The sequence below is a fragment of the Dipodomys spectabilis genome, unplaced genomic scaffold, assembly GCF_019054845.1.
Source record: "Dipodomys spectabilis isolate Male_0828 unplaced genomic scaffold, ASM1905484v1 ptg000266l, whole genome shotgun sequence".
Taxonomy (NCBI): domain Eukaryota; kingdom Metazoa; phylum Chordata; class Mammalia; order Rodentia; family Heteromyidae; genus Dipodomys; species Dipodomys spectabilis.
The window spans coordinates 6,313,293-6,337,295 of NW_024870943.1; the positions used below are offsets into that span (position 1 = coordinate 6,313,293).

Below are 24,003 nucleotides of genomic sequence, written 5' to 3' on the forward strand. Positions count from 1 at the left end.
TTCCACCCCCGTGGCTAAACGCGATCACTTCTATGAAGCACTTACTTAGTACCAGCCCTGGCACCAAAATAAAGTTCTCAAGAAAAGCTCCTTAATGGTGAGGGGTGGGAAAGGAAGGGCGAGGGATGAACCTGTGGTCCTCAGGGTGGATGCCTAGAGCTCGGGTCCCTTCTCCTCAACTCCGGGAGGGGCGTGGCCAACTCGGAGGGACGCGGCCCAGGCTTCAAAGATGGACCAATGGGAGCGCGGAGAGGGCGTGGCCTCGCCTGACATGGGCGGGGCCCCGGCGGGTGGGCGGGGCCAGGCCGCTGTGGGAGCCTCCGGGAAGAAGATGCTCGGGCCAGCCGCCACCGCCAGCCTTGTCGCCGCTGCCGCCCGTGCCCGCCGCTGCCCCCCGGGCCCCCACTAGCGGCCGCCTGCTCCTCCTCCTCCTCTTCCTCCTCTCATCTCCAGCCCCCCGCCCCGAGCAGGGCCTGGGCGGGGGGGAGGGGGGGGCTCGGCCCTCCTCCCTAGGGACCAAAGAAAGGGGGGAGGTCCCGTCCCCTGACCACTCAGATCTTGAGAGAGACCCCACCTCTCTGTTCTCTGGGGTACGTGTGTGGGGGGGCTCCATCCGAGACCCCCCCCCTCTCACCCTCTCCCCACCCGGCTCGCGTCCGCTCTCTGGGCTCTGTCAGCACCCCCCCTTCCCACAGCCGGAGCCGGGCTCCCCCCCCCCATCGCGGGGTCCCCCTCCCCCTTCGCCGCCCCCTCCCCCTCCTCCCCTCCCCCTCCCCGCCCCCCCCCACCATGAGGATGATGGCCGCCGGCGCGGTGCACGGCCTCTTCACGGCCTCCGCGGCCCCGCAGCCGCCGCCGCCCCCGCCGCCGCCGCCGCAGCCCCAGCCTCCCCAGCAGCCGTCGCCGCCGCCACAGCAGCCGCCGCCGCCGCCGCAGCCGCCGCAGCAGCAGCCGCCGCCCCAGGCCCCCCCCATGGAGCCCGAGGCCCCGGATTCCCGCAAGCGGCCCCTCGAGACGCCCCCCGAGGTGGTCTGTACCAAGCGCAGCAACACGGGAGGTGAGGGAGGCGCCCCGCGAGGGGAGGCTGGGGGGGGCTCGCCTTCCTCCACCCCCCCCCACAGCCCTGGCAGGTGCAAGAGCTCTGGATGGGGGAGAGGAGGGGCGCCCCCCTCCCGGAGCCGGTGGGGGGAGCGGGGGAGCTGGGGTCGGGACCCTCTCCTCTCGTCGCCCGCCGCAGGCCCCGGGGCCTAGAGCTTTGTTTGAATCAGAGGGGCTGGGGGGGGGAGGGGGTGGTAAGTGTCCTTGGTGGGGGGTGGGGGGATCCGAGGATGGGGACTCGGGTCACTCCGGGCCCCCCGGTGCCTGTGTCCTTGAGGGGTGTGTGACGTGACCCTTTCTCGGGGCTGGGGTGTTCCCCCAGCTTGCGTGTCCTGGCGGGGGGAGGGGAGGGAGTAGAGGCGGCCTGTGGACCCAGAGCTTCCCCTGTCCTCACTCCCGTCCCTGGGGATGTCCTGAGCAAAGGTTGTCCCCGGGGGACCCTGGGCGGGATCGTGCGTGGGGCTGGGCTGGGTGGGTGTGTTGGGTGACCGGGAGGAAAAGGTGGGCGTGTAAAGTCGGGTGGGTGGCTAGGACAGGTGCGTGTGTGAGCATGTGTGTGTGTGTATGTGTGTGTGTGTCCATAAGGGCCCTGGGAGAGCTGGGTGTGTGACAGAGAGGCTGGATCTGACAGGATCCAGAGAGGACATGTGAGTTGTGTGTGGAAGAGTCAGGGCTAGGTGAGAGGAGCCGGGTTCTGTGTCTGAGATCTTCCGTGGGGGGACAAGGAAAGCTGTGTGCAGGCCACCCCAGGGAGGCCGCTGTGGCGGTGGCATAGGAGGGGGGGGTGTGACACGCAAGGGGGTGTGTAGGGAGTGCTGACTAGGCTGGCCCTGTGTGCGTTGGGGACAGAGGTTCCCTGTGTGTGACACAGGCGTGGAGGGGGAGGGCCTGGGGGGACCTGGAGAAAGCTGGTGACAAGAAAAGGGTGTGGGTGTGACTCCAGAGAGGCTGTGGCTGGGCGTGACACCTGGAGGTGGGCAACCGTGATGTCACAGGGGGGTGTGACGAGCCAGAGGCTGGGGATTGGGGATGAAATGCATCAGGGTAGATAACAGGGGTAGGTACCCTAAATGGCAGGGGCTTGCACGCATGACAACCCAGGGAGTGGAGCGTGTGGGTGTGTAACAAGCTATGAAGAGGCTGGGTGTGTGTGGCCAGAGATGGAAGAGATGAGATGGGTGACAAGTGTGTGTGTGTACGTGTGTGTCTGTGTGATACCATGAGGTCTGCGTGTGACCTGGGGAACTCTGTATACCAAAAAAACCAGGCTGCGGGGGGGGGGGGGGGGGTCATAGAGGAGAGGCAGAGCTTCTCTGGGGGTCCTCAGAGCCCAGCCCCTGGGGAGGAGGGAGACCCTAGATCAGAAAAACTCCCCCCCCCAACCCCCGTTAGGTCACCTTGGCCAAAAAGCTCCACTTCCTCTGGCCTTTTTCTCCCGATGGGAGAGGGGTGGCCTGAGGCCCAGTGCACCCTTTCTTTCTCTGATATGTTGGGGTGCAGGCCAGGTTCCTACCCCCTCTGTGGAGATAAACACAGCTCCCTCGCTTCTTCCCATCGCAGCCCCCTCAACCTCTAGCTAGGTGGGACAGAAATCAGGGACCCCTTCCCCCTTGGATGCCTGTGAAGGTGGCCAGTGGAAAGCAAAGGAAAGGGAAGTGGGGGGGAGGGGTGGGAGGGAGTTTCCTGTCCTTCTTCCTACACCCCCTCCACCCCCCAGCACACACATGAAAATGTCCCAGCCGACTTCCTTCCCTCCTTCCTGTCCCACTGCCATTCCCAGTGCTGGAGAGAATGGGGACCCAGGAGGCGCCTGAGCTCAGCCTGCCTATCCTTCTCTCCTGCTGGGACAGGAGTCTGGAAGGGAGGAGGATCCCCCACCCTTGTCTTAAAGGCACTGAGGTGCTCCAAAGCTCCAAAGGGGCTCCAGGCAGCAGTAACAATGAGCTGCTGCTAATGACTGTCACCTCCGCCTACTTGGCACCTACTATGAGAAGTGGGGGGCATTTCTCACACAACCCTCCAATGGAGATGATGGGAGCTGCTTTTTGACAGATGAGGACAACCAAGGCTCAAGGGTAGGAAACTATTTACAAAGGTCACATGGCTTCTATGGGAGGAGGGAGATCTCTTGCAGGATTTAGGGAGTCCTGGACCACCGGGACCACCTCCCCTCTGTGTTATCTATTGGCCTGTCTTCCACAGTGGCCAAACTAGCGCCTCTGGGAACCATCTTCCCTCAGACTTTCCCCTGTCCCCTCTCCAAGGTACCCTGAGGGGAAACTGAGGCAAGGGGAACAATTCTCTATGGACAGACAGACTCAGGGGCAAGTTGGGGCAAGGGCCTGGGCTCCGATCTTAAAAACTGAAAGCTCATTTTAATAATGAACCATCATGGCGGTGGGGTACTGAATCAACCACTCCCTCCCCTCCCTACCCCGGCCTTTTCTGACCTTCAGGAACTTAACAGTACTGCAATGACAATGTACTAATAGGCACCACGATGATTGTTGAATGCCTTTACACTCACTTTAACAATAATAATAAATTGCAATAATGGCTAACATTTTATGGTGCTGCGATGTGCAAAGTATTATGGGAACTTCTCTGCATGGCTCATTTAAATCCTTATATCAGTTCTGTTACATTGGCCATCTGATCAATGAAAAATCTGAGGCGCAGAGAGGTGAAGCAAGTTGTCCAAGGTCAGCCAGCTACCAATAGACAGAGCTGTGTGTGGTTCAGATCCAGGAGGCTGGTTCCGTTGTATGGGCAAACACTCTAAGGAACCCTGTGTTGAGGCTCAGGGATAGAGCCTCACAGGAAGTAGTGTGGGGCCAGACAGGAGCAGTTCTTCTTCTCAACCGTTGTCCTTTCTGCTTGCTTCTGGGACATGTGGGAGGAAATAGAAGAGATGGAAGTTGTTAGGGCTGATTTTCACATACCAGCCTTGATGGCAGATACCATTGGGCAGAAGAAAAGGGACACAGGACAGAAGGAGTGGGGTGAAGAGGTCAGAGGGCAACTCCAGGCAGGTGAATATCAGAGACATGAAAGGATCCCCTCCAAATCTGGTGATACAGTAATAGCAACCTCTGGAGAACAAATACTCTTTCTGGTGTTGTGTGTGTGTGTGTGTGTGTGTGTGTGTGTGTGTGTGTGTGTGTGTGTGTGTGTGTGTGTGTGTGATCAGTGGTCCTGGGATTTGAACTCATGGCTTCAAGCTTATTAGTCAGATAGTGCTTGCCTCCCTTTGAGCCACGTGTCCAGCCTTCTGTTGCTTTCATTATTTTTTCAGAGAGATGTCTCATGCATTTTGCTCAGAGTTGGCCTCAGCCTTGGATCCTCCTACCTATGTCTCCCAGTGAAGCTGGGATTATAGGCATGTATTATCTGGCTCAGCAAGATAATTATTGTGTTTTGTTTTGTTTTGTTTTGTTTGCTAGTCCTGGGGCTTGAACTTGAGGCCTGGGCACTGTCCCTGAGCAGCTTTATTTTTGTCAGTCATGGGGCTTGAACTCTGGGCCTGGGTGCTGTCCTTCAGTTCTTCAGCTCAAGGCTGGCGCTCTACTACTTGAGCCACAGTGCCACTTCTGGTTTTCTGAATGGTTTGTTGTAGATAAGAGTCTCACAGTTTTGAACTTTGATCTTAGATCTCAGCCTCCTGAATAGTTAGGATTACAGGTGTGAGCCACCGGCGTGCAGCGCAAGATAATTCTGAAGCTACGATTGTAATGCTTCTCATTATCCTGTCTATATTCTACCTCTGGTGCCCCCACAAATACAGAAAAAGCACAGTAAAAGGAGCCACATACAGGCACACACACACACATCTCACATCCCAAAGAGCCCCAACAGCCACTCTCAGTCCTTAACACAAGCACAGTGTCACCAAGGCACGAGCCCCAGAATGGAACCTTTCAAGGTTTGTAGCTCATCGTGATCAGATGCTTGGTGTAGAACCCTCGGACTCTCTGAGCCTGTTTCCTGCCTGGAAAAAGGGGATGTGAAGATTTACCACTGCGGGCGGCTGACCTGTTGGGGTGGATCTATGCATGCGATGTGAGATCTTGGATGTGAGGCATAGAGCTTACAGTTGGGCGGGTGGTGAGTGCTTCATAAGAGCTATTGCTGCCATTCCTGCGAGTGCCACCAAGAATGTAGTAATACTCATTTTGTGCCAGCCAATCAGGATCCCTACCCCTGTCCCTTCCTCCGTGTCTGGATTGCACCTGAGGCATCCCAGGCCTGCAGGAGCCAGCTCCTCCTTCCACTACACCCTCAGCATCTCTGGTTTTCCCCCAGCCACCTCTCCCACACTCTTTCTGATGGCAATGCCAGCCTCATGCCCAGCCTCCTTACCCCTCCACAGGACACACCATCCCACCAGTTCTGCTATTCCCAGCCCCCACCACAGCTTCCATTCCCTGCACAGGTGCTATCATCCCCCAAACCACTTAAGGACCAGGCACAGTGGTACACATGTATAATTCCAGCTACTCAAGAGGTGGAGATAGGAGTATCATCGTTTGAGGCTGGCAGGGCAAAAGTAAGAGATTCCATCCAGAAAACAAATTAAAAGCAAAAGGGCTGGGGGTGTGGCTGCTGTGATAGATCACTTGAATTTAATCCTCAGTATTGCTCTCTGGCTCTCAACTAAACTCTGTAGCTGGATGCCGGTGGCACACAGCTGTAATCCTAGCTACTCAGGAGGCTGAGATCTGAGGGTCATGGTTCAAAGCCAGCCCAGGCAGGAACGTCCATGAGACTCTTATCTCCAATTAACCACTCAGAAAACTAGAAGTGGCGCTGTGATTCAAGTGGTAGAGCGCTAGCTTTGAGCTGAAGAGCTCTGGAGCAGCGCCCAGGCCTACAGTTCTAGCCCCAAGACCGCCAAAACAAAAAGCAACCTCTGACTCTATTTTTTGGGGGGAGGGGAGTAGTACCAAAATCAAAATTTGAACTCAGGGCCTTCAAGTTCCTTGATACGCATTTTGCTGGTTATTTTGGAGATAGACTCCATGACTTTTCTGCTCTGACTGGCCTTGAACCTCAATCCTCCAGATCTCAGCCTCCTGAGTAGCTAGAATGACAGGTGTGAGCCACCAGGGAGACTTGGCTGAAACTGTAGCACCAAGGCCACGTGCACCACGTGCATGGAGTGTGTCCTTTCCTTTTTTGTTTGTAGTTTCATTGGGAGGAGAGAGCCATCTACACCCCAAGAAAGGAGTTCAGATGGGGCTAGGTGGGTAAGTTTGGGCATCTAGACTCTACTTCCATAGAAAGAGCTTTCTCACAAGCAGAGAATGTTCAAAGCTAGCTGCTTCAACTGACTCAAGAGTTTGTGATTTCTGGGATTCCAAGTTTAGCAGGGGGGGGGGGATTGTCACACCTATGCCCTGGGAGCAAGGCTAGGAAATACAGGACTGGCTTTTTCCTGGGGCAAACAGGAAGGATGTGGAGTAGATTCTAGAAAGGACCAAAACCTGATTTTTGTTGTTGTTGTTGTTCTGGTGATACTGGGGATTTTGAGCTTAGAGCCTTGCATTTTCTAAGCAGGTACTTTACCACTTGAGTCATTTACCCAGTCATTTCTGATTTGGGTTATTTTTCATATACAGTCTCACATTTTTGCTACCCTGTAGCCTCCTGTGTAGCTGGCATCATAGTGTAACCTGCCACACCTAGCTTCTTGATCCCGATAACTTTTTCCCCTAGGCTAGCCTCAAACCCAGATCCTCCCTGCCTCTGCCTCCCAAGTCTATGGGATTACAAATATAAACCACTTTGTCTGAGCTAAGAATTCTGTCTTTCTACAGTGCCTAGTCTGAGATAGGGATTACCAAGCACCTACAAGAGAGGTTGGGAGGCTGGGAAGGTGGCTCAGTGGTAGAGTGCTTGCCTAGCATGCTTGAAGCTCTGGGTTCGATTCCTTAATACCACATAAACAGAAAAGGCTGGAAGTAGTGCTGTGGCTCAAGTAGGAGAGTACTAGCCTTGAGCACAGAGGCTCAGGCCCAGGCCCTGAGTTCAAGCTCAGGGACTGGAAATAAAAAGAGGGGTTGAGGCGGTATGGCAACAAAACTTTTTTTCTTTTCTTTTTTTTTTTTTGGGTCCGGTCGTGGGACCTGAACTCTGGGTCTGGGCTCTGTCCCTCAGCTCTTCAGCTCAAGGCTAGCGCTCTACCACTTGAGCCACAGCGCCACTTCTGGCTTCTTTCTTTTTGCTTATGTGGTGCTGAGGAATTGAACCCAGGGCCTCAGGCATGCAAGGCAAGTGCTCTACCACTGAGCCACCTTCCCAGTCCCCAGAAATTTTTTTCTTAATGTATTTTGACATGTTAATGTGTAGTAGGGGAAAAAATTTAACCAAGTCTTTCAAACTTCAATAATACTGTTTTCAAACTTTCTCTTTATTTTTACTTATTATTATTATTAATAATTTTGTTGTTGTTATTGGTCATGGGATTTGAACTTGGGGCCTTGGCACTGTCCTTTAGCTATTCAGCTCAAGGCAAGTGCTCCACCACTTTGAGCCACAGTGCTACTTCTGGTTTTCTGGTGGTTAATTGGAGATAAGAGTCTCAGAATTTTCCTGCCCATGCTGGCTTTGAACTGCGATCTTCAGATCTCAGCCTCCTGAGTTGCTAGGCATAATGCTAACTACTTAGGAGCTGAGATTTTGAGGATCTGTTTGATGGCAGCATAGGCCAATTATTTTTTTTTTGACAGTTGTGCAGATTGATCTAAGTAAGCCTGGGCGCTGTCCCTCAGCTCTTCAGCTCAAGGCTAGTGCTCTACCACTTGAGCCACAGAACCACTTCCAGTTTTTTTAATGTGGTGCTGAGGAATCGAACGCAGAGCCACATGCATACAAGGCAAGCACTCTACCACTACCACTGAGACACCTTCCCAGCCCCCCCCCCCCCCAATTTTTTAAAAAACATCATGAGACCCCATCTGAACCAATAAAAAGCTAGGTATAGTGGTTCTTACCTTTCATCTCAGCAACGAAGTCTAAATAAGAGGATCAAGGTCTAGGGCAGCCCAGGTAAAAAGCAAAACTCAAGGCTGGGAAGGTGGCTCAATGGTAGAATGCTTGCCTTGTATGCATGAGGCCCTGGGTTCGATTCCTCAGCACCACATAAACAGAAAAAGCCAGAAGTGGCGCTGTGGCTCAAGTGGTATCGCTGAAGGGACAGCATTCAGGCTCCCAGTTCCTGATTGAGGGCATATAGGAGAGCGGAGGCAGAGAATGGGGAGTTGTCCCCCACTACCCCTATTTCAGAGATGACACCGAGTACTTCTATTCTCAAGGGTTCACCGGGAGTGAAGGTGAAAGTGGGGAGAGACAAAATGGTGTCCTCAGGATTCCTGAGAATTCCTTCCAGCCTTTCCCAGCCTCCCAGAGCCCCTGTGTCTGTGGGAGAGGCTGACAGGTGAAGGCAAAAGGGATGTAGGCCAATCCTGGAGGGATCCCAGTGTGAGAGGACCAATGGGAAGGCACAGGGGGGCTGGCGTAATTACCTAATAGGCTTAAAGGATCCCATTAGGCCATTTTAAGAGGATTGCCCTTGGGTTCAGGGGGAAAACCCTTTATTTGGGACCCTTCCCCATGCGAACCAGGCCACACCAGCCCCTCTCGGCCATACTCCATCTTAAACTTACCAGGGAACCCTGAACCTCCTTATTTATTTGTTGATCTATTTTGTGCTGGTACTTGGGCTTGAACTCAGCATCGTACTCTTACTTGGATTTTTTTCTTTCCTTTTTTCTTGGGAAACTGGGACTTGAACTTGATATCTGATGTTCATCGCTTAATGGCTGGTACTCTACCAACTGAGCCTTGCCTCCAGCTCAATCAGTTGGCTTTTTTTTTTTAGGTCGTGGGGCTTGAACTCTGGGCTTGGGCACTGTCCCTGAGCTCTTCAGCTCAAAGCAAGTGCTCTACTGCTTGAGCCACAGCGCCACTTCCAGTTTTCCAGTGGTTTATTGGAGATAAGAGTCTCACGGACTTCCTGCCCAGGCTGGCTGTGATCCTCAGATCTCAGCCTTCTGAGTACTGGGATTACAGGTGTGAGCCACCAATGCCTGACTATTGTTTTTGTTTTTGTTGTTGGTTGTGAGGCTTGAACTCAGGACCTGGGCACTGAGCTCATTTAATTAAGGCTAGTGTTCTAACACTTTGAGCCACGGCGCCACTTCTGGTTTAGGGGTAGTTCAGTGGAGATAAAAGTCTCATGGTCTTTCCTGCCCAGGCTGGCTTCAAATCATGATCCTCAGATCTCAGCCTCCTAAGTAGCTAGGATTACAGGTGTGAGCCACTGGCACTCAGCATCACTTAGCTTTTTTATTCAAGGTTGATGCTCTACCATTTGAGCCAGTTCTGCTTCTAGCTTTATGGTGGTACATTAGAGAGATGAAAGTCTCTTGGATTTGGCTGCCTAGACTGGCTTCAAACCAGGATCTTCAGATCTCTACTTCCTGAGAAGCTAGGATGAAACGCATAAACCTAGCTTTGTTTATTCATTTGGTAATGAGGTTTGAACCCAGGGCCTTGTATTATGCAAGGCAAGCACTCTGCCACTGAGCTACATCCATATTCCTGGTTTGTTTTTTTTTTTTTTTGTATGTTGTTCTGAGACAGGGTCTTGCTATGTAACCTAGGCTTGAACTCCTTAGTCTCCTAAGTAGCTGGAATTACAGGTGTGCATCATCTCACTGGAAAACCTTCATACTAAGATGGACGGGATTGTCAGTGAGCACCCTTTTTTTTTTTTTTCTGGTCAGTCGTGGGGCTTGAACTCTGGGCCTGGGCGCTGTCCCTCAGCTCTTCAGCTCAAAGCGAGCGCTCTACCACTTGAGCCACAGTGCCACTTGGGTTTTTCTCATGGACTTTCCTGCCCAGGCTGGCTTTGAACCGTGATCCTCAGATCTCAGCCTCCTGAGTAGCTAGGATTACAGGCCTGAGCCACCGGCTGAGCACCCTTTCTTGGAGCTGTTCTGTTTTCTTTTTTGCCACATACTGGGAGTTGAACCCAGAGTCTGGAGCATGTGGAGCAAATACACTGCCATGGAGTCACAGCCATGGCCCCTAGAACAGCAATATTTTACTTGCTCTGTGCATTGGGTTTCATGTGAGACGATGAAAATAGTTCTCCTTTGCTTAATAGAAAAGGTTGAAGCTCATACTTGTAATCTTAGCTGCTTGGGACACTGAGGCAGGAGGATCTTAAGTTCAAGAGCAGCCTAGCCCAAAGTTAGATTCTGTCTCAAAAACAAAATAAAAGCCAGGCACTGGTGGTTTATACCTGCAATCTTAGCTACTCAGGAGTCTGAGGGCATGGGTGGGGAGCCAGAGATTTCTGTTTTGTTAAGTTTGTTTGTTTGTGGATGAGATTTTAATAGTGCCTCCCTCACAGAACCAGTATAAAAGTAATAAGAACTGGTATTTGCAAAGTCTGACGTGATGAGATGCTATAGATGATGAATAATGATGTGTGTTTAGCCTGGTGTCGCCTATGGCTCATGCCTGTAATCCCAGCTACTCAGAAGACTGAGGTCTAAGGGTCAAGATTTGAAGCCAGCTGGGGCAGAAAAGCCTTATCTCCAATTCACCAGCAAAAAGCTGGAAGTAGGGTTGTGGGTCAAGAAGTCCATGATGTGGGGATTTTTGTTTGTTTTTTGTGTCTGGTCGTGGGGCTTGAACTCTGGGCCTGGGCGCTGTCCCTCAGCTCTTCAGCTCAAGGCTAGCACTCTACTACTTGAGCCACAGTGCCACTTTCGGCTTTTTTCTTTTTTGCTTATGTGGTGCTGAGGAATCGAACCCAGGGCCTCATGCATGCAAGGCAAGCGCTCTATCACTGAGCCACCTTCCCAGCCCCTGTTTGTTTGTTTTTTGTACCAGTCTTGGGGCTTGAACTCAAAGCCTGGTTCAGTGGCCTCTACCACTTGAGCCACAGCTCCACTTCCGGCTTTGTTAGTGATGAATTGGAGGTAAGTCTCATGGACTTTCCTGCCCTTCGAACCATAGTCCTTAGACATCAGCCTCTTGAATAGCCAGGATTACAGGCATGAGCCACCAGTGCCCAGCCTTATGTTACATTATTTTATAAGAGTTTCCCTGGCCCCTGCATCTGCGATTGTCTATGTTCCCTTGCTCCCTTCCCTGTCTCTTGGTGTTTTGTTAGTTTGTACTTGCATCTGACATGGAATAGACTCTCTCTCACTCTCTAGAAAATCAGAGCTATGTAAGCTGAAGTTCTTTTGGTCTTATTTGCCTTATCTACTCACAAAATCAGGTAGCTTTTACTATTTCAGTCCTGGCTGTTTCTCCAAATGCATAGAGGGGGCTCCTTGCTGTTTGTTGAATGAATGAATGAATGGAGGAAAATCATATTCTCTTGCTGATAGCAATTTTCATAGTCCTATCTGCCTGCCCCTGCCACACCCTTCCCCGGAGCTGCCCCGTGCCTTACTGACTCCCCTCTGCCCTGCATGTCCTACAGAGGAAGGCGAATACTTCCTGAAGGTGCTCATCCCCAGCTACGCGGCGGGCTCCATCATCGGCAAAGGCGGCCAGACGATTGTGCAGCTGCAGAAGGAGACGGGAGCCACTATCAAATTGTCCAAGTCCAAAGATTTCTACCCTGGTGAGCGCCAGCCTGGGTCTCCGCCCCCGGCCTCCCCCTCTTCCTCCTGCCCTCACATCTGGACCCTGCCTGAGGAGGAAGAGGCTGCCTGAGAATGGAGGGAAGGAACCTCCCCTCCCCCCTAAGGGGACAGAGCTGCCCCCAGCCCAGGGGGCCTGGCCTGAGCAGATGGGGCTGGGGGCAGGGCCAGACAATGGGACTGATGCATATTCATAGCTCATTTGCATGAGGCTAGCAGATGTGTCCCTTCCCACACACCTGCCACCTCAGGTCAGTTAGAGGAGCCACGATGGAAGGGGAGGCAGGTGTCAGAGTGTCCCTCGGGGCCTGGGGAGGCCAGCCATCCACGTGACACATACCCCACGCTCTTTCCTTTGGATCTCTGTCACCTCATTTGCTCTGTGTCAGTCGAGATGTCTCTCAGTCTGATTTTTTTTTTTTTTTTAATTTTTGGTGATACCCAGGACCTCACACTTGAGAACAATCATACCCTCAAGCCTTTTTCTTACTTTTTTTCCTTTTCTTTTCTTGTAAGTTATGGAGCCTGAACTCTGGGCCTGGACGCTGTCCCTCAGCTCTTTTTCTTTTTTTGGGTCCGGTTGTGGGGCCTGAACTCTGGGCCTGGGCGCTGTCCCTCAGCTCTTCAGCTCAAGGCGAGCGCTCTACCACTTGAGCCACAGCACCACTTCTGGCTTTTTCTGCTTATGTGGTGCTGAGGAATCAAACCCATGGCCTTATGCATGTAAGGTAAGCGCTCTACCACCAAGCCACCTTCCCAGCCTCTTTTTTCTTTCTTTCTTTTTTTTTGTCATTCATGGGTCTTGGCTCTGTCCCTGAGCTATTTTGCTCCAGGCTAGTGCTCTACCAATTTGAGCCACAGCTCCACTTTCTAGGCTTTTCTGATTAGTTGGAGATAAGAATCTCATGGACTTTCCTGCCGTGGCTGGCTTTGATCCATGATCCTCAGATCTCAGCCTCCTGAGTAGCTAGGGATTATAGGCGAGAGCCACTGGAGCCCGACTTGGGTCGTTCTTGATGAGACTCCCCTGGCCCCCCCATTCCTTCTGTTTCTTCATTTCCCACCCTTTGTTTCTCCCTCCCCATCTCTGTCCCCTTCAGCTCACTTTCTGCTTCTATTTAGATAACCTCCTCCAGTCTGTCCTGTCTGACCTCCTCTGTCAGTCCATCCTTTCCTGATCTCCCAGCCTCCCTCCTCATTTCCTTTCCTCCCCTGACTCTCACCTTGTTCTTCCTTTCAGAACTCTGTTCTGCCATCCACTTAGCCACTTCACAGTGGCTAGTAAGCTCTTTCTCTGAGGGCCAACCATCTGCCTTCTGGCTTTTTCCTGCAGTGCTCCCCGCGCCCCCTGCCCCCCCGTTCCAGCTGTCCAGTCCCCCAGCTTCTTTTCTCAGCTTCTCATAGCTAGTTTTCCCACTCCCTGTAAACCTAGTCTCTTGTCTGCCTCTGCTCAAGCTCCATCTCTTCTTTAACTACACAGTGTTCAAGGCTGCTCTGCTCTAACCACGCCCCCCCAGGCCCCTTTACACACCCTCCTCCCAGTGTCTTTCCCTCCTCCCCTGTCCCCCCACAAAACACCCAGAAATCCAGGAAAGGCCTGGTGAACTGCATCTTCCATCCTCAGATGATTCTAGTTCATCCTTAATCTCCCCTTGCAGTTTTTTTTAGGTCAAACATCAGAGATGGAGCTCAGGGTCAGGACACATTTCTCTCTCTCTCTCTCTCTCTCTCTCTCTCTGCCCCCCTCCCATCTCACTAAGCAGCTCTGGCAGAGTTTCCAGAAAAATCCAGTGACCCACTGGACACCTCCTCCCTCTCTCTTCCGCCCTGGCCCAGTTTCCCCGCACCCCTTGGTCCACACGAGGTGGACAAGTCCTCTGCCTGGGACGCTCATCTGAGGACACTTGGCTCCTGGTCCCCAGATCACATTCTGTGCCGTGAGATGTGTCATCCCCTTCCCAACCCAGTGGCCCGCCCCACAGGCCAGGCTGCTGAGGATGGGACTGGCTGTCCTTATTTATTCTAGAGATGCGTTGTGAGAGCCACCATCTCTCCCCAGCCTGAGACACAGGGCCCTGGAGAAGTGACCAACACCCCCCAACACACACCCCACCCCACTCCCCATTAGAGAACTTCCAGATTCATTCAGCAGGGGCCAACTCCTAATACAGAGATGCAGGAGCCCGCTCCCTGCCCCCTTGTTCTGGCCTTTGGAGGAGGTTCCTGGAAACACAGGACCCCAGGATACATTTCTCCCCATTCCTGCCTGGCCTCTTCCTCTTTCCCTCCCTCCCTTCTTCCCTCCCTTCCTTCCTGCCTGCCTGCCTCCTCTCTTTTTTTTTTTCTTTCTTTCTGTTCAGTGGCACTTGGGGCCTCTTACTGGCTAGACAGGTGTCCACACACACACACACACACACACACACACACACACACACACACACACACACACACACACACACACCCGCAAGCCTCTTTTGTTTCTTTTACTCTTTTTCCAAATAGGATCTTGCATTTTTGCCCAGGGCCAGCCTTGCACCTTGATCCTCCCTCCTATATAGCTGGAACGCCAGGTGCATGCCATCATGACTGGTTTGTTGGTTGAGATGGGGTCTCACTCACTTTGCCACACTTAACCCTAAGTTAGTGTCTTCCCAGGCTCCACCTCCTGAATAGCCTGGATTACAAGTGTCAACCACTGCACATAGCTGGACGCTCTTTCACTCAGTCAACATGTTTTCAAAGTGTGTTGGGTGTTCTAAGCATGGGCTAAAACATAACGGAGGACCTAGTGACTGAGGTAGCCCTGCTTTGCTGTATTTGATCTCACACCCTAGTCAGGGAGATGGAACCCATAACAATGCTGACCTGGAATGGCCAGGTTTCGAACAGCAAAGTACAAAGGATGGAGGAAATTCACCTCAGGGAGGTCAGGAATGGCTGCCATAGGCAGATGCCCCAGCAGTACGTGAAAAAGGCTCTCAGCAAGAAGTCCCACAGCCCAAGGCTGAGAAGTAGCCTGTTGTTGCCTTCCCATTGGCTGGGAATATAGGCATGCACCGCCATGCCTGGCAACTCACCTCTTTCCCTTGCTAACTTTTCCTGGGCTTGATTGGGACCAAGGCAAAGTTAACAAAAGGCCCTGCATGAAAAATGAAGCCCTAGCCAGGCACCAGTGCCTCACATCTGTAATCTTAGCTACTCAAGAGGCTAAGATCTGAAGATTATGGTTCAAAGCCAGCCCAGGCAGGAAAGTCCATGAGGCTCTAACCTCCAGTTAAGCATCAAAAAGCTGAGAATAGAGCTGTGCTTGAGTATTAAAGCTCAGAGACAGCACTGAGGCCCTGAGTTCAAGCCCCAGGACCAGCACAAAAAAATAAACTTCTGAAATTGAAAGTGCTGGAGGGGTGGGAGCTTGACTCAAAAAAAAAAAGAAGAAGAAGAAGAAGAAAAGAGAAAGAGATGAGACATGATAATAAAACCAGACATGGTGGGGCAGCGAAGGTGGCTCAGTAGAGCGCTTGTCTTGCATACATGAGGCCCTGAGTTCAATTCCTCAGCACCACTACTTCCAGAAAAAGCTGGAAGTAGTGCTGTGACTCTAGTGGTAGAGTGCTAGCCTTGAGCTGAAGAGCTCAGGGACAGCGCCCAGGCCCAGAGTTCAAGCCCCATGATGGACAAAAAAAAAAAAAAGCCAGACATGGTAATCCCCACCTGTAATCCAGCTATTGGGAGGCACAAATAGGAGGCTGACCCCAGGCAAAAATTTGAGATCCTATCTGAAATATAACTTAAAAAAAAATGCCGGGGTGCCAGTGGCTCACGCCTGTAATCCTAGCCACTCAGGAGGCTGAGATCTGAGGATCATGGTTCAAAGCCAGCCCGGGCATGAAAGTCAGTGAGACTCTTATCTCCAATAAAAACCACTAGAAAACCAGAAGTGGCACTGTGGCTCAAGCTGTAGAGCGCTTGCCTTGAGCTGAAGAGCTGAGGGACAGCGCCCAAGCCCCACAACCAAGAAAAAAAAAAATAACACTGGGTATTGGTGGCTCACACCTGTAATCTTAGTTACTCAGGAGGCTGAGATCTGAGGATCGAGGTTCAAAGCCAGCCTGGAGAGAAAATTCCCTGTGAAACTCTTATCTTCAATAAACCACTCAAAAAGCCAGAAGTGGCACTGTGGCTCAAGTGGTAGAGGGCTAGCATTGAGCACAAAGAGGCTCAGAGACAGTGTCCAAGCCCCATGACCAACCAAAAAAAAGTAGAGAAAAAAAAAAGTGCACATACTCTGAAAGTCACACAGATGGATTCAAAAATCGGATCATTCTCTGTTAACTGAGTGAACTGGGACAACACTGGGACCTTCTGGATCTTTAGTAAATTGGGGGACTAAGGTACTCACTTCTTAGTTACCATGACTAGACACAGCACACAGGAAGGGCCCGGCTGAAGGGCTCTGTGTGGTGCCTGGTGCTTGACATTACATAACCACCAGCTGTTAATATGGGATATGTTCCCCTAGTTTAACTTCCCTTCCCAATGAAACACCCTTCCCCCCCCCCCCCCCCCCCCCCCCCCCCCCCCCCGTGACTGCCAGGTTAAGAACTACAAAGAGTGGATTGTCCCAAGTCCCTACAGAGATGACGAACCTGGCCACTTCAGGCAGATCTCCTGGAGGGGAGAGGACTCCCCCCTCCCTCACCCTGCCTCATTCCACAGCCTGACCCACACCCTTTCCTATTTACACCCAGACAGAGGCAGCCTGCTGGCTGACTCACCCTTGGCACTGACCTAGCCATTGTTCAGAGATGGGGAGGAGGTGTAAAAGTGAGGATCTTGTCCAAGCTGACATGGGGGCCCTCAACTCTACTTAGGTGGCGCCCAGACAGGGACCCCCACCCCCAGACACATTGCAGATCTGGTGTGCCACACTCACTGGATAATGACCCTGCCCAGTGTCCCAGACACACCGTCATTAAGGTTGGCACACATTCAGGATGTTTTACACACCCAGAGAGCATCCCTCTGGAGGTGGATGGTACACTTACACTGAACACACAGAACACACACGCAGGCTCACCCAGACACTCAACCTGCGCACTCAGGCCATCACAATACAGTCATCTTTGTCTTGTTGTGACACATTCACTGACACAACCTGCCATCTAGTCTCACAGCTATCATCTCTGCTTTGTACATCATTGAGTGTGGATCCTCAGAGGGGTGTGACAACGCCCCTTGTTCACAAGTGTGCACACGCATACACACACACACGGCATGCACACTGCCAGTGAACTGCATGTCCTTCTACAGCCTCTCTACTTCTTGAGTCTTTCATGCTCTCAAACTCACAGCCAGCTCAGCCTTGCAAATAGTATATACAACAAAGTCACCAGGACACCAGTCCTCCCCACAAACCTCCCTGAAGGAAACATGAGTCTCATAGCTGTTACTTTTTTGTCTTTTTCTCTTACGCAGGAAATACAAATTAAGGCAATCTAGCTAGCTAGTCCTGCCAAGACACACACACACACACACACACACACACACACACACACACACACACAAACACACACACACACAGAGGTCAGATCTGTAGCTAAGACCCTGAAGGGTCTGGAGCAAAGGCAGCTCAAGCCCCCTCTCCTTTCTCAGTCTATCTCCATCCTCCAAGAATTGCCTTTGACCTGTCCTGCTCTCCCCTGTCTACCTACACCCCTGCCCTCTCCCCACCTCTCAGCCCTTCTTCCATCTGGTGGGTCCAGGCAGGCACTCAGCCTCTCTCCCATCCCCCACTCCTTCCCCATCCTCTCCAAAAGCCCAGAGGCCAACGCTGCAGGCTTTGAGGAGTTACTATGGCAACCCAGCCTCATCCCTCATCCCCCTTGGGGGTGGGCTGAGGACCAGGCCAGCCAGACCGATAAGGGGGTTCCAGTTACTGTGGCAACCGTTACAGGCCTGAGCACTCAGCTTCTAGAAGAAGGGAGGGCCACGGTGAGTGAATGGTTGCCAAAGCAACTAGGGGGAGCCCGAAAGAACTAGGAAGAGGCAGCTGAGGCCGGTCGTCCCAATCATTACTGCTGTGGGCACCGCTAAGCACTTAAGCATCATTCTCTTGTGCCCTAGGGCTGTTTTAGAGGAGGGAGATAAAGTGCAGATTATAAAACAGGGATTCCATTCATTCATTCACTCATTCATTCATTCTCTCAGTTCTCTTCCCATCACTGCCTGGGCACTCACAGCAGCTTGACCAAACCAACCATTCAGCCACGAAACAGCCAAGTCCACTCCTGCCTCAGTTTCCCCTTCTGCCAAATGGGGTTTATCTCTCAGGAATGTCCCCATTCCTGTCTGATGAGTGTACCCTCTCTCTCCCTTGCTCAACAGGAACCACAGAGCGGGTGTGCCTAGTACAGGGCACAGCAGAGGCCTTGAACGCTGTGCACAGCTTTATTGCCGAGAAAGTCCGAGAAATCCCTCAAGCAATGACCAAGCCTGAGGTGGTCAACATCCTTCAACCCCAAACCACGATGAATCCCGACAGAGCCAAGCAGGTCAGCTGGGCCACAGAGTGGGTTGCTGTTAATGCTTGTGAGGTTCAGGAGGGGCTCTCACCTCCCAAATGCCTGCATGGGGGTTCGGTGGTGGGATGATGAGTCTATCACCCAATACCTGCCACTGGTTATGATTTTATTGCTAATTATTATTAGGAAGTCAGGTGTTGGAGGCATGGTTCAGGTAGTAGACGATCAGACAGTGAGTCAAAGCAAGCACCAGATAGATAGCAAGCTTGAGTCCCAATCTTAGACACCCCCCCCCCCAAAGAAAAGGCAGTCAGTCTGGAAAGAACTCAGTCCACCTGGAGTGGGTCTCATCCAGATAGTGAACATCCAGGTCCAGATCTTGATCCATCCAGGTTTCTTGAGATTCCCTAAGTTCCTCATCTCCCCTCCACCTCATCCCATTGTCTTTCTGAACAACCTGCTTCCCACTTCCTGTACGCAACCGGAAGTGGCTTCAGCGACAGCTCAGCCTCTCCAAGATTTATACGTGGTCTCCTCCATAATTACGGTCTCTTTGGGAGGGTAGAGATAGTATTTCATTAGAGAGAGGGGGCGGGCAATCCTACTCAGCCCTCTCTTAGTGAGGGAGGGATGGGGAGGAGGGCAGCATCTTGTTGGTTGCCTTAGTTACCCGGGGAAGCGGTAGCATTAGGGGTGTGGCAAGGAGCGAGCCAATCGCATCCCGGGCCTCCTCGGTTGCCATGACGACGGCGCGCACACGCTCGCTCGGGGCAGGTGGTCCCTAGGCAACGCCCCTATGTGTGATGTGGTCCTTTCCCCGGTCGTGGGAGGGGGAAGGAGTGCGCGGAAACGGCTGCGCTCGATGCTGAGCGCGCAGAGAGAGGGTCTCGGTAGGTAGACTCTGGCATTTGGGGGCCCAGAGATGAGAACCTCAGTTCCGCTAAGCTCGTGAGGGACACGGTGGGCCGACAGGCCTGGAAGAACGTGGCCGGGGATGGGTAGATCTCGCTCCCCGAAAAAGACAGAGGGGGCCTGTGGGGCCTGGAACATAGCCGCTGTCCTTGGTGCTGAAGCGGCCCGGCTCCTCCCTCCCTGCCAGGCCGGCCTCTCCCAAATTCCTGTCTCAGGAGCAGGGCACGGTTTACACACAGCTCACAGGAAAGCGAGGACGTTGCCTCTTCCCTCCACTTTGATGGTGGCCTCAAGGGACTCAGGGTTCATCCAGAGTGTGTGTATGTTGCAGGGAAATGGGGTCAGAGCCATCTGTGTCTGAGTCGCTTTCCACAGCCTGCCTCTAATCCACAGGAACTCCTGCACAGAACCAGGCTTTTAGCCTCTGCCTTATATTACTCGAGGACTCGAAAGAATCAGAGGAGATCACAGTTACAGGCTCAGGCTCTGGAATGGGATGTCGAATTACATCCTGCTTTGTTGTTAGTTCCTACCTGGGTGACCTTAAGCAAGTGACTTGATTTCTCCAGGCCTTTGATTTGTAAAGTGAGATTCAAAGCCAGGAGCTGGTGGCTGATGCCTGTAATCCTAACTACTCAGGAGGCTGAGATCTGAGGATCACTGTTCAAAGCCAGCCCAGGGAAGGAAAAGTCTGTGAGACTCTTACCTCCAATGAACCACTCAGAAAACCGGAAGTGGTGCTGTGGCTCAAGTGGTAGAGCACTAGCCTTGAGCTGAAGAGATGAGGGACAGCGCTCAGGCCCGGAGTTCAAGCCCCACAATTGACCAAAAAAAAAAAAAAAATAGTAGATGTTTAGTGGAGTTTGAAAAGCATTAGTGAGTACAGTGATATACTGGACACTGTCCTGTGGCTTTTTCACTTAAGGTTGGCATTTACCACTTGAGCCACAGTTCCAATTTATGGCTTTTCATTGGTTAATTGGAGATGAGTCTCCTGGTCTTTCCCATCCTGAGCTAGCTTGGAACTGTGATCCTCAGATCTCAGCCTCTTGAGTGCTTGGGATTACAGGCTAGTGCCACCAGTGCCCTGTATAATTCAATTACTGTGTGTGTGTGTGTTGCTACTGGGGCTTGAACTCAGGGCCTGAGCACTATTCCTGAGCTTTTGGATTCAAGCCTAGTGGTCTACTACTTGAGCCACAGCTCCATTTCTAGCAGACTTGCAGACTTTCCTGCCTTGGAACCGAGATCCTCAGATCTCAGCCTCCTGAGTAGCCGGGATTACAGGCGTGAGCCACCCGGTGCCCTGCATAGGTCCGTTGGTCTATCTAGCTAGCTAGCTTTTTTTTTTTTTTTTTTTTGCTGCAAGGTCAGATTTTATTTTTAAATTAGTTGCCAATCAGGCTGCTTTTGTAGAGATTCAAAATTTTTCTTTTTATTCTAAAAACATCTGTACTGTAGATATATCTATCTATCTTCCTCCACAATCATTAAGGCCTATCCGAGGGCCTGGTCTTGGGTTGTGTACGGCCCCCCTCCAAGAGCCTCCCCATCACCTCGGGCGCCAACCCCACCTCTCTCTATCTCCCCCCCCACACACACACACATTGATGCCCTCCCCCCTCCCTCCGCAGGCCAAGCTGATCGTCCCCAACAGCACAGCCGGGCTGATCATCGGCAAGGGCGGCGCCACGGTGAAGGCGGTGATGGAGCAGTCCGGCGCGTGGGTGCAGCTGTCGCAGAAGCCGGAGGGCATCAACCTGCAGGAGCGCGTGGTGACGGTCAGCGGCGAGCCCGAGCAGGTGCACAAGGCCGTGAGCGCCATCGTGCAGAAGGTACAGGAAGACCCCCAGAGCAGCAGCTGCCTCAACATCAGCTACGCCAACGTGGCGGGGCCCGTGGCCAACTCCAACCCCACCGGCTCGCCCTACGCCAGCCCCGCCGACGTGCTGCCCGCCGCGGCCGCCGCCGCCGCCTCGGCCGCCGCGGCGTCGGGGCTGCTGGGCCCCGCGGGGCTGGCGGGCGTGGGCGCCTTCCCCGCCGCGCTGCCCGCCTTCTCGGGCACCGACCTGCTGGCCATCAGCACGGCGCTCAACACGCTGGCCAGCTACGGCTACAACACCAACTCGCTGGGGCTGGGGCTCAACTCGGCCGCCGCGTCGGGCGTGCTGGCCGCCGTGGCCGCGGGCGCCAACCCCGCCGCCGCCGCCGCCGCCAACCTGCTGGCGTCGTACGCGGGCGAGGCCGGGGCGGGGCCGGCCGCGGGCGCCGCCCCGCCGCCGCCGCCGCCGCCGCCGCCGCCGCCCGGCGCGCTCGGCTCCTTCGCGCTGGCCGCCGCCGCCAACGGCTACCTGGGCGGCGCGGGGCCCGGGGCCGCGGCGGGCGCGGGGGGCGGCCCGCTGGTGGCCGCGGCCGCCGCCGCCGCCGCCGCCGCCGGGGCGGCCGCCGGGGGCTTCCTGACGGCGGAGAAGCTGGCGGCCGAGAGCGCCAAGGAGCTGGTGGAGATCGCCGTCCCCGAGAACCTAGTGGGCGCCATCCTGGGCAAGGGGGGCAAGACGCTGGTGGAGTACCAGGAGCTGACGGGCGCCCGCATCCAGATCTCCAAGAAGGGCGAGTTCCTCCCCGGCACGCGGAACCGGAGGGTCACCATCACGGGCAGCCCCGCGGCCACACAAGCCGCTCAATACCTCATCAGCCAGCGGGTCACCTACGAGCAGGGGGTGCGCGCCTCCAACCCCCAGAAAGTGGGATGAGGCCTGGGGCGGAGGGGGCGCGCGCGCCTCCGCCCCATCCTCCCCCCTGCGCCTCCTCCTCCTGGACCTCCTCCCTCCTTCTCCTCCTCCTCCTCTCGCTCTTCCTCCTCCTCCTCCTCTTCCTCCTCCGCTCCTTCAGCTTGGGGTGCTCCTGCTCGCTCTCCGGGGTGGGGGCTGGGGGAGGTCTGACTGCACCCCTCCCCCCTCCGGTAGTCATAGGCAGGCTTGAGTTGGTGTTGGGGGAAGGGGCTCAGAAGCCCCCTCCCCAGCTCTGAATTGGCCCCCTCCCTCCCTCCCTCCTTCCCTCCCTCCCTGTGCTTTGGCTGGGCCTTACCCTCCTACCCAGGGCCCAGGTCTGTGTGATATCTGTATATATGGCATTTTGCTCATTTTAATAGAAAACAAAGCGTTATTTTCTCTTTCTTTCCCTCTTTTTTTTTTCTCTCCTCCCCTCCCACTTACTCTTTTTTCTTCTTTTTTTTTTCTTCCTTTTGCTCTTCTCCACCTCCTCCCACCTCCACCCCCAACCTCCAAAACGATTTTTCTTTTTTCTTTTTTTTTCCTTCTCCCTGTATAAGTTTTAGTTTGTATTTGGGAGGAAGGGAGGGAACCTCTGGGTCACCAGGAATGAGGGGCTTCCCCGAAACACAACATTCCCCCCCACCCCCTGCCTTTCTGCTTCCAGTTCCAAATTCCTGGGAAGGGACAAGCCCTCCAAGTAGCCCAGGAGTCTGAGCTGAAATGGGGGCCTTTGGAGCAGGGACCCCGAGTTCCCAGATTTCCTCAGCTCCTCCGCCTGCCCTCCTCCACTGGAGTAGCCCCGTCTGGGTGGAATGTTCACTCTTCTGTTGAATGGGGGCAGGGACACAGGCCCCCTGGGAATGAGGCCAGCTCTGGGATCAGGCCAGTCCTGCGAGCAGGACTCTTGTGACAGTGGCTAGAACAAGGAGCTATGGCATTTCTGTGGCTTTTGCTAGAGTAGTGAGAATGTGTGGGAGGGGTCTCTGTTGTGATGTCGCTGAACCAAGTAGTTTTCTTGGGGGGTGCTTAGGGCACGCCTTATGATGTCATAGGAGCTACTTCCCTGGAGGCCACTTCCTGTAAAAAAAAAAAATGAGAGACTAGCACTTCCGGTGGGGTCTCGATGAGTACTTCCTTGAAAGTCACTGAAGTGAACCCAGGGGGTATGTACTTCCTGTGGAGTCTTGAGGTCACCTCCTGTGATGTCATGGGGGGGAAAATGAAGCATGCACTTCCGGTATTGGACAGTGGTCAGTCCCTACCCTTCTCCGCCCACACTCCTCTTGAGTGGGTGTGGCCCTGGGAATTTTCCTAGGAAGCGAGTAAGTGGGATTTGGGTCTTATCTAAGGATGCCAAGTTAAAAACCCCAAACTGTCAAGGTCATCTCCATGCAAACATGCCAAGTCTGTGAACTGGCTCCGGCCGGCAGGGGTGGGAGCTGGAGCTGGTGGAAACCATTGTTACAGGCTGCCCTCCGTTCCCACCCCACCCGCCTGTGTATGTGCATGCCTGTGTCTGTGTGGCCTTGTGTCATTGCCTTTGAGGAGCCTGGTGTGTGTGGCTCTGTTAGGCCTGTGTGAGCCCGTCTCGAGTTAAGTGTGCCCTGGGAGGCTCTCTCGGGCTGGAATGTGGTCTGCTGGATTACAGTGGCTTGGCTTGGTGATGCCCAGTGAGCTGGCATACTTTGGTGGTATCTGATGGCTCCAAATGTTTTGGCATAGTCACCTTGAGGAACGAGAATATTCTGATGGAGTCTTGACAAGCCAGGTGGCCTTGAGGATAGGTTCGAAAATGGCTCCCTTGGGAACCAAGGCTGTGGTCAGCACTAAGGACTGTGGGTCCACCAAGATGATGTCTGGGCCTACATCCATGTAGACTAGGATAGCCGAGACCCACCTCCTCACCCTTCATCTCCCCCTTCCCCTGTGAGACCACCCGCCCTTTCTCCAACCCAAAGCAGGGTACTCAGTGCCCTGGTTGTGTCATCAGCATCTCTGGGGGAAGGGCGCCCATGCCCACCCTCTCTCCCA

The 24,003-nt window shown here is 53.6% G+C and overlaps 1 protein-coding gene across 1 annotated transcript; it reads left to right on the forward strand.

The window, feature by feature from the left end:
- The first annotated feature begins 966 nt into the window (after positions 1-966).
- Positions 967-22,354, forward strand: Nova2 (NOVA alternative splicing regulator 2). The gene is made up of 4 exons (XM_042700293.1): positions 967-1,057; positions 11,603-11,746; positions 18,150-18,316; positions 20,833-22,354. The coding sequence occupies exons 1-4, from the start codon at positions 973-975 to the stop codon at positions 21,949-21,951; spliced, it is 1,515 nt and encodes a 504-aa protein (XP_042556227.1). The 5' UTR covers positions 967-972; the 3' UTR covers positions 21,952-22,354.
- Positions 22,355-24,003: the final 1,649 nt, after the last annotated feature.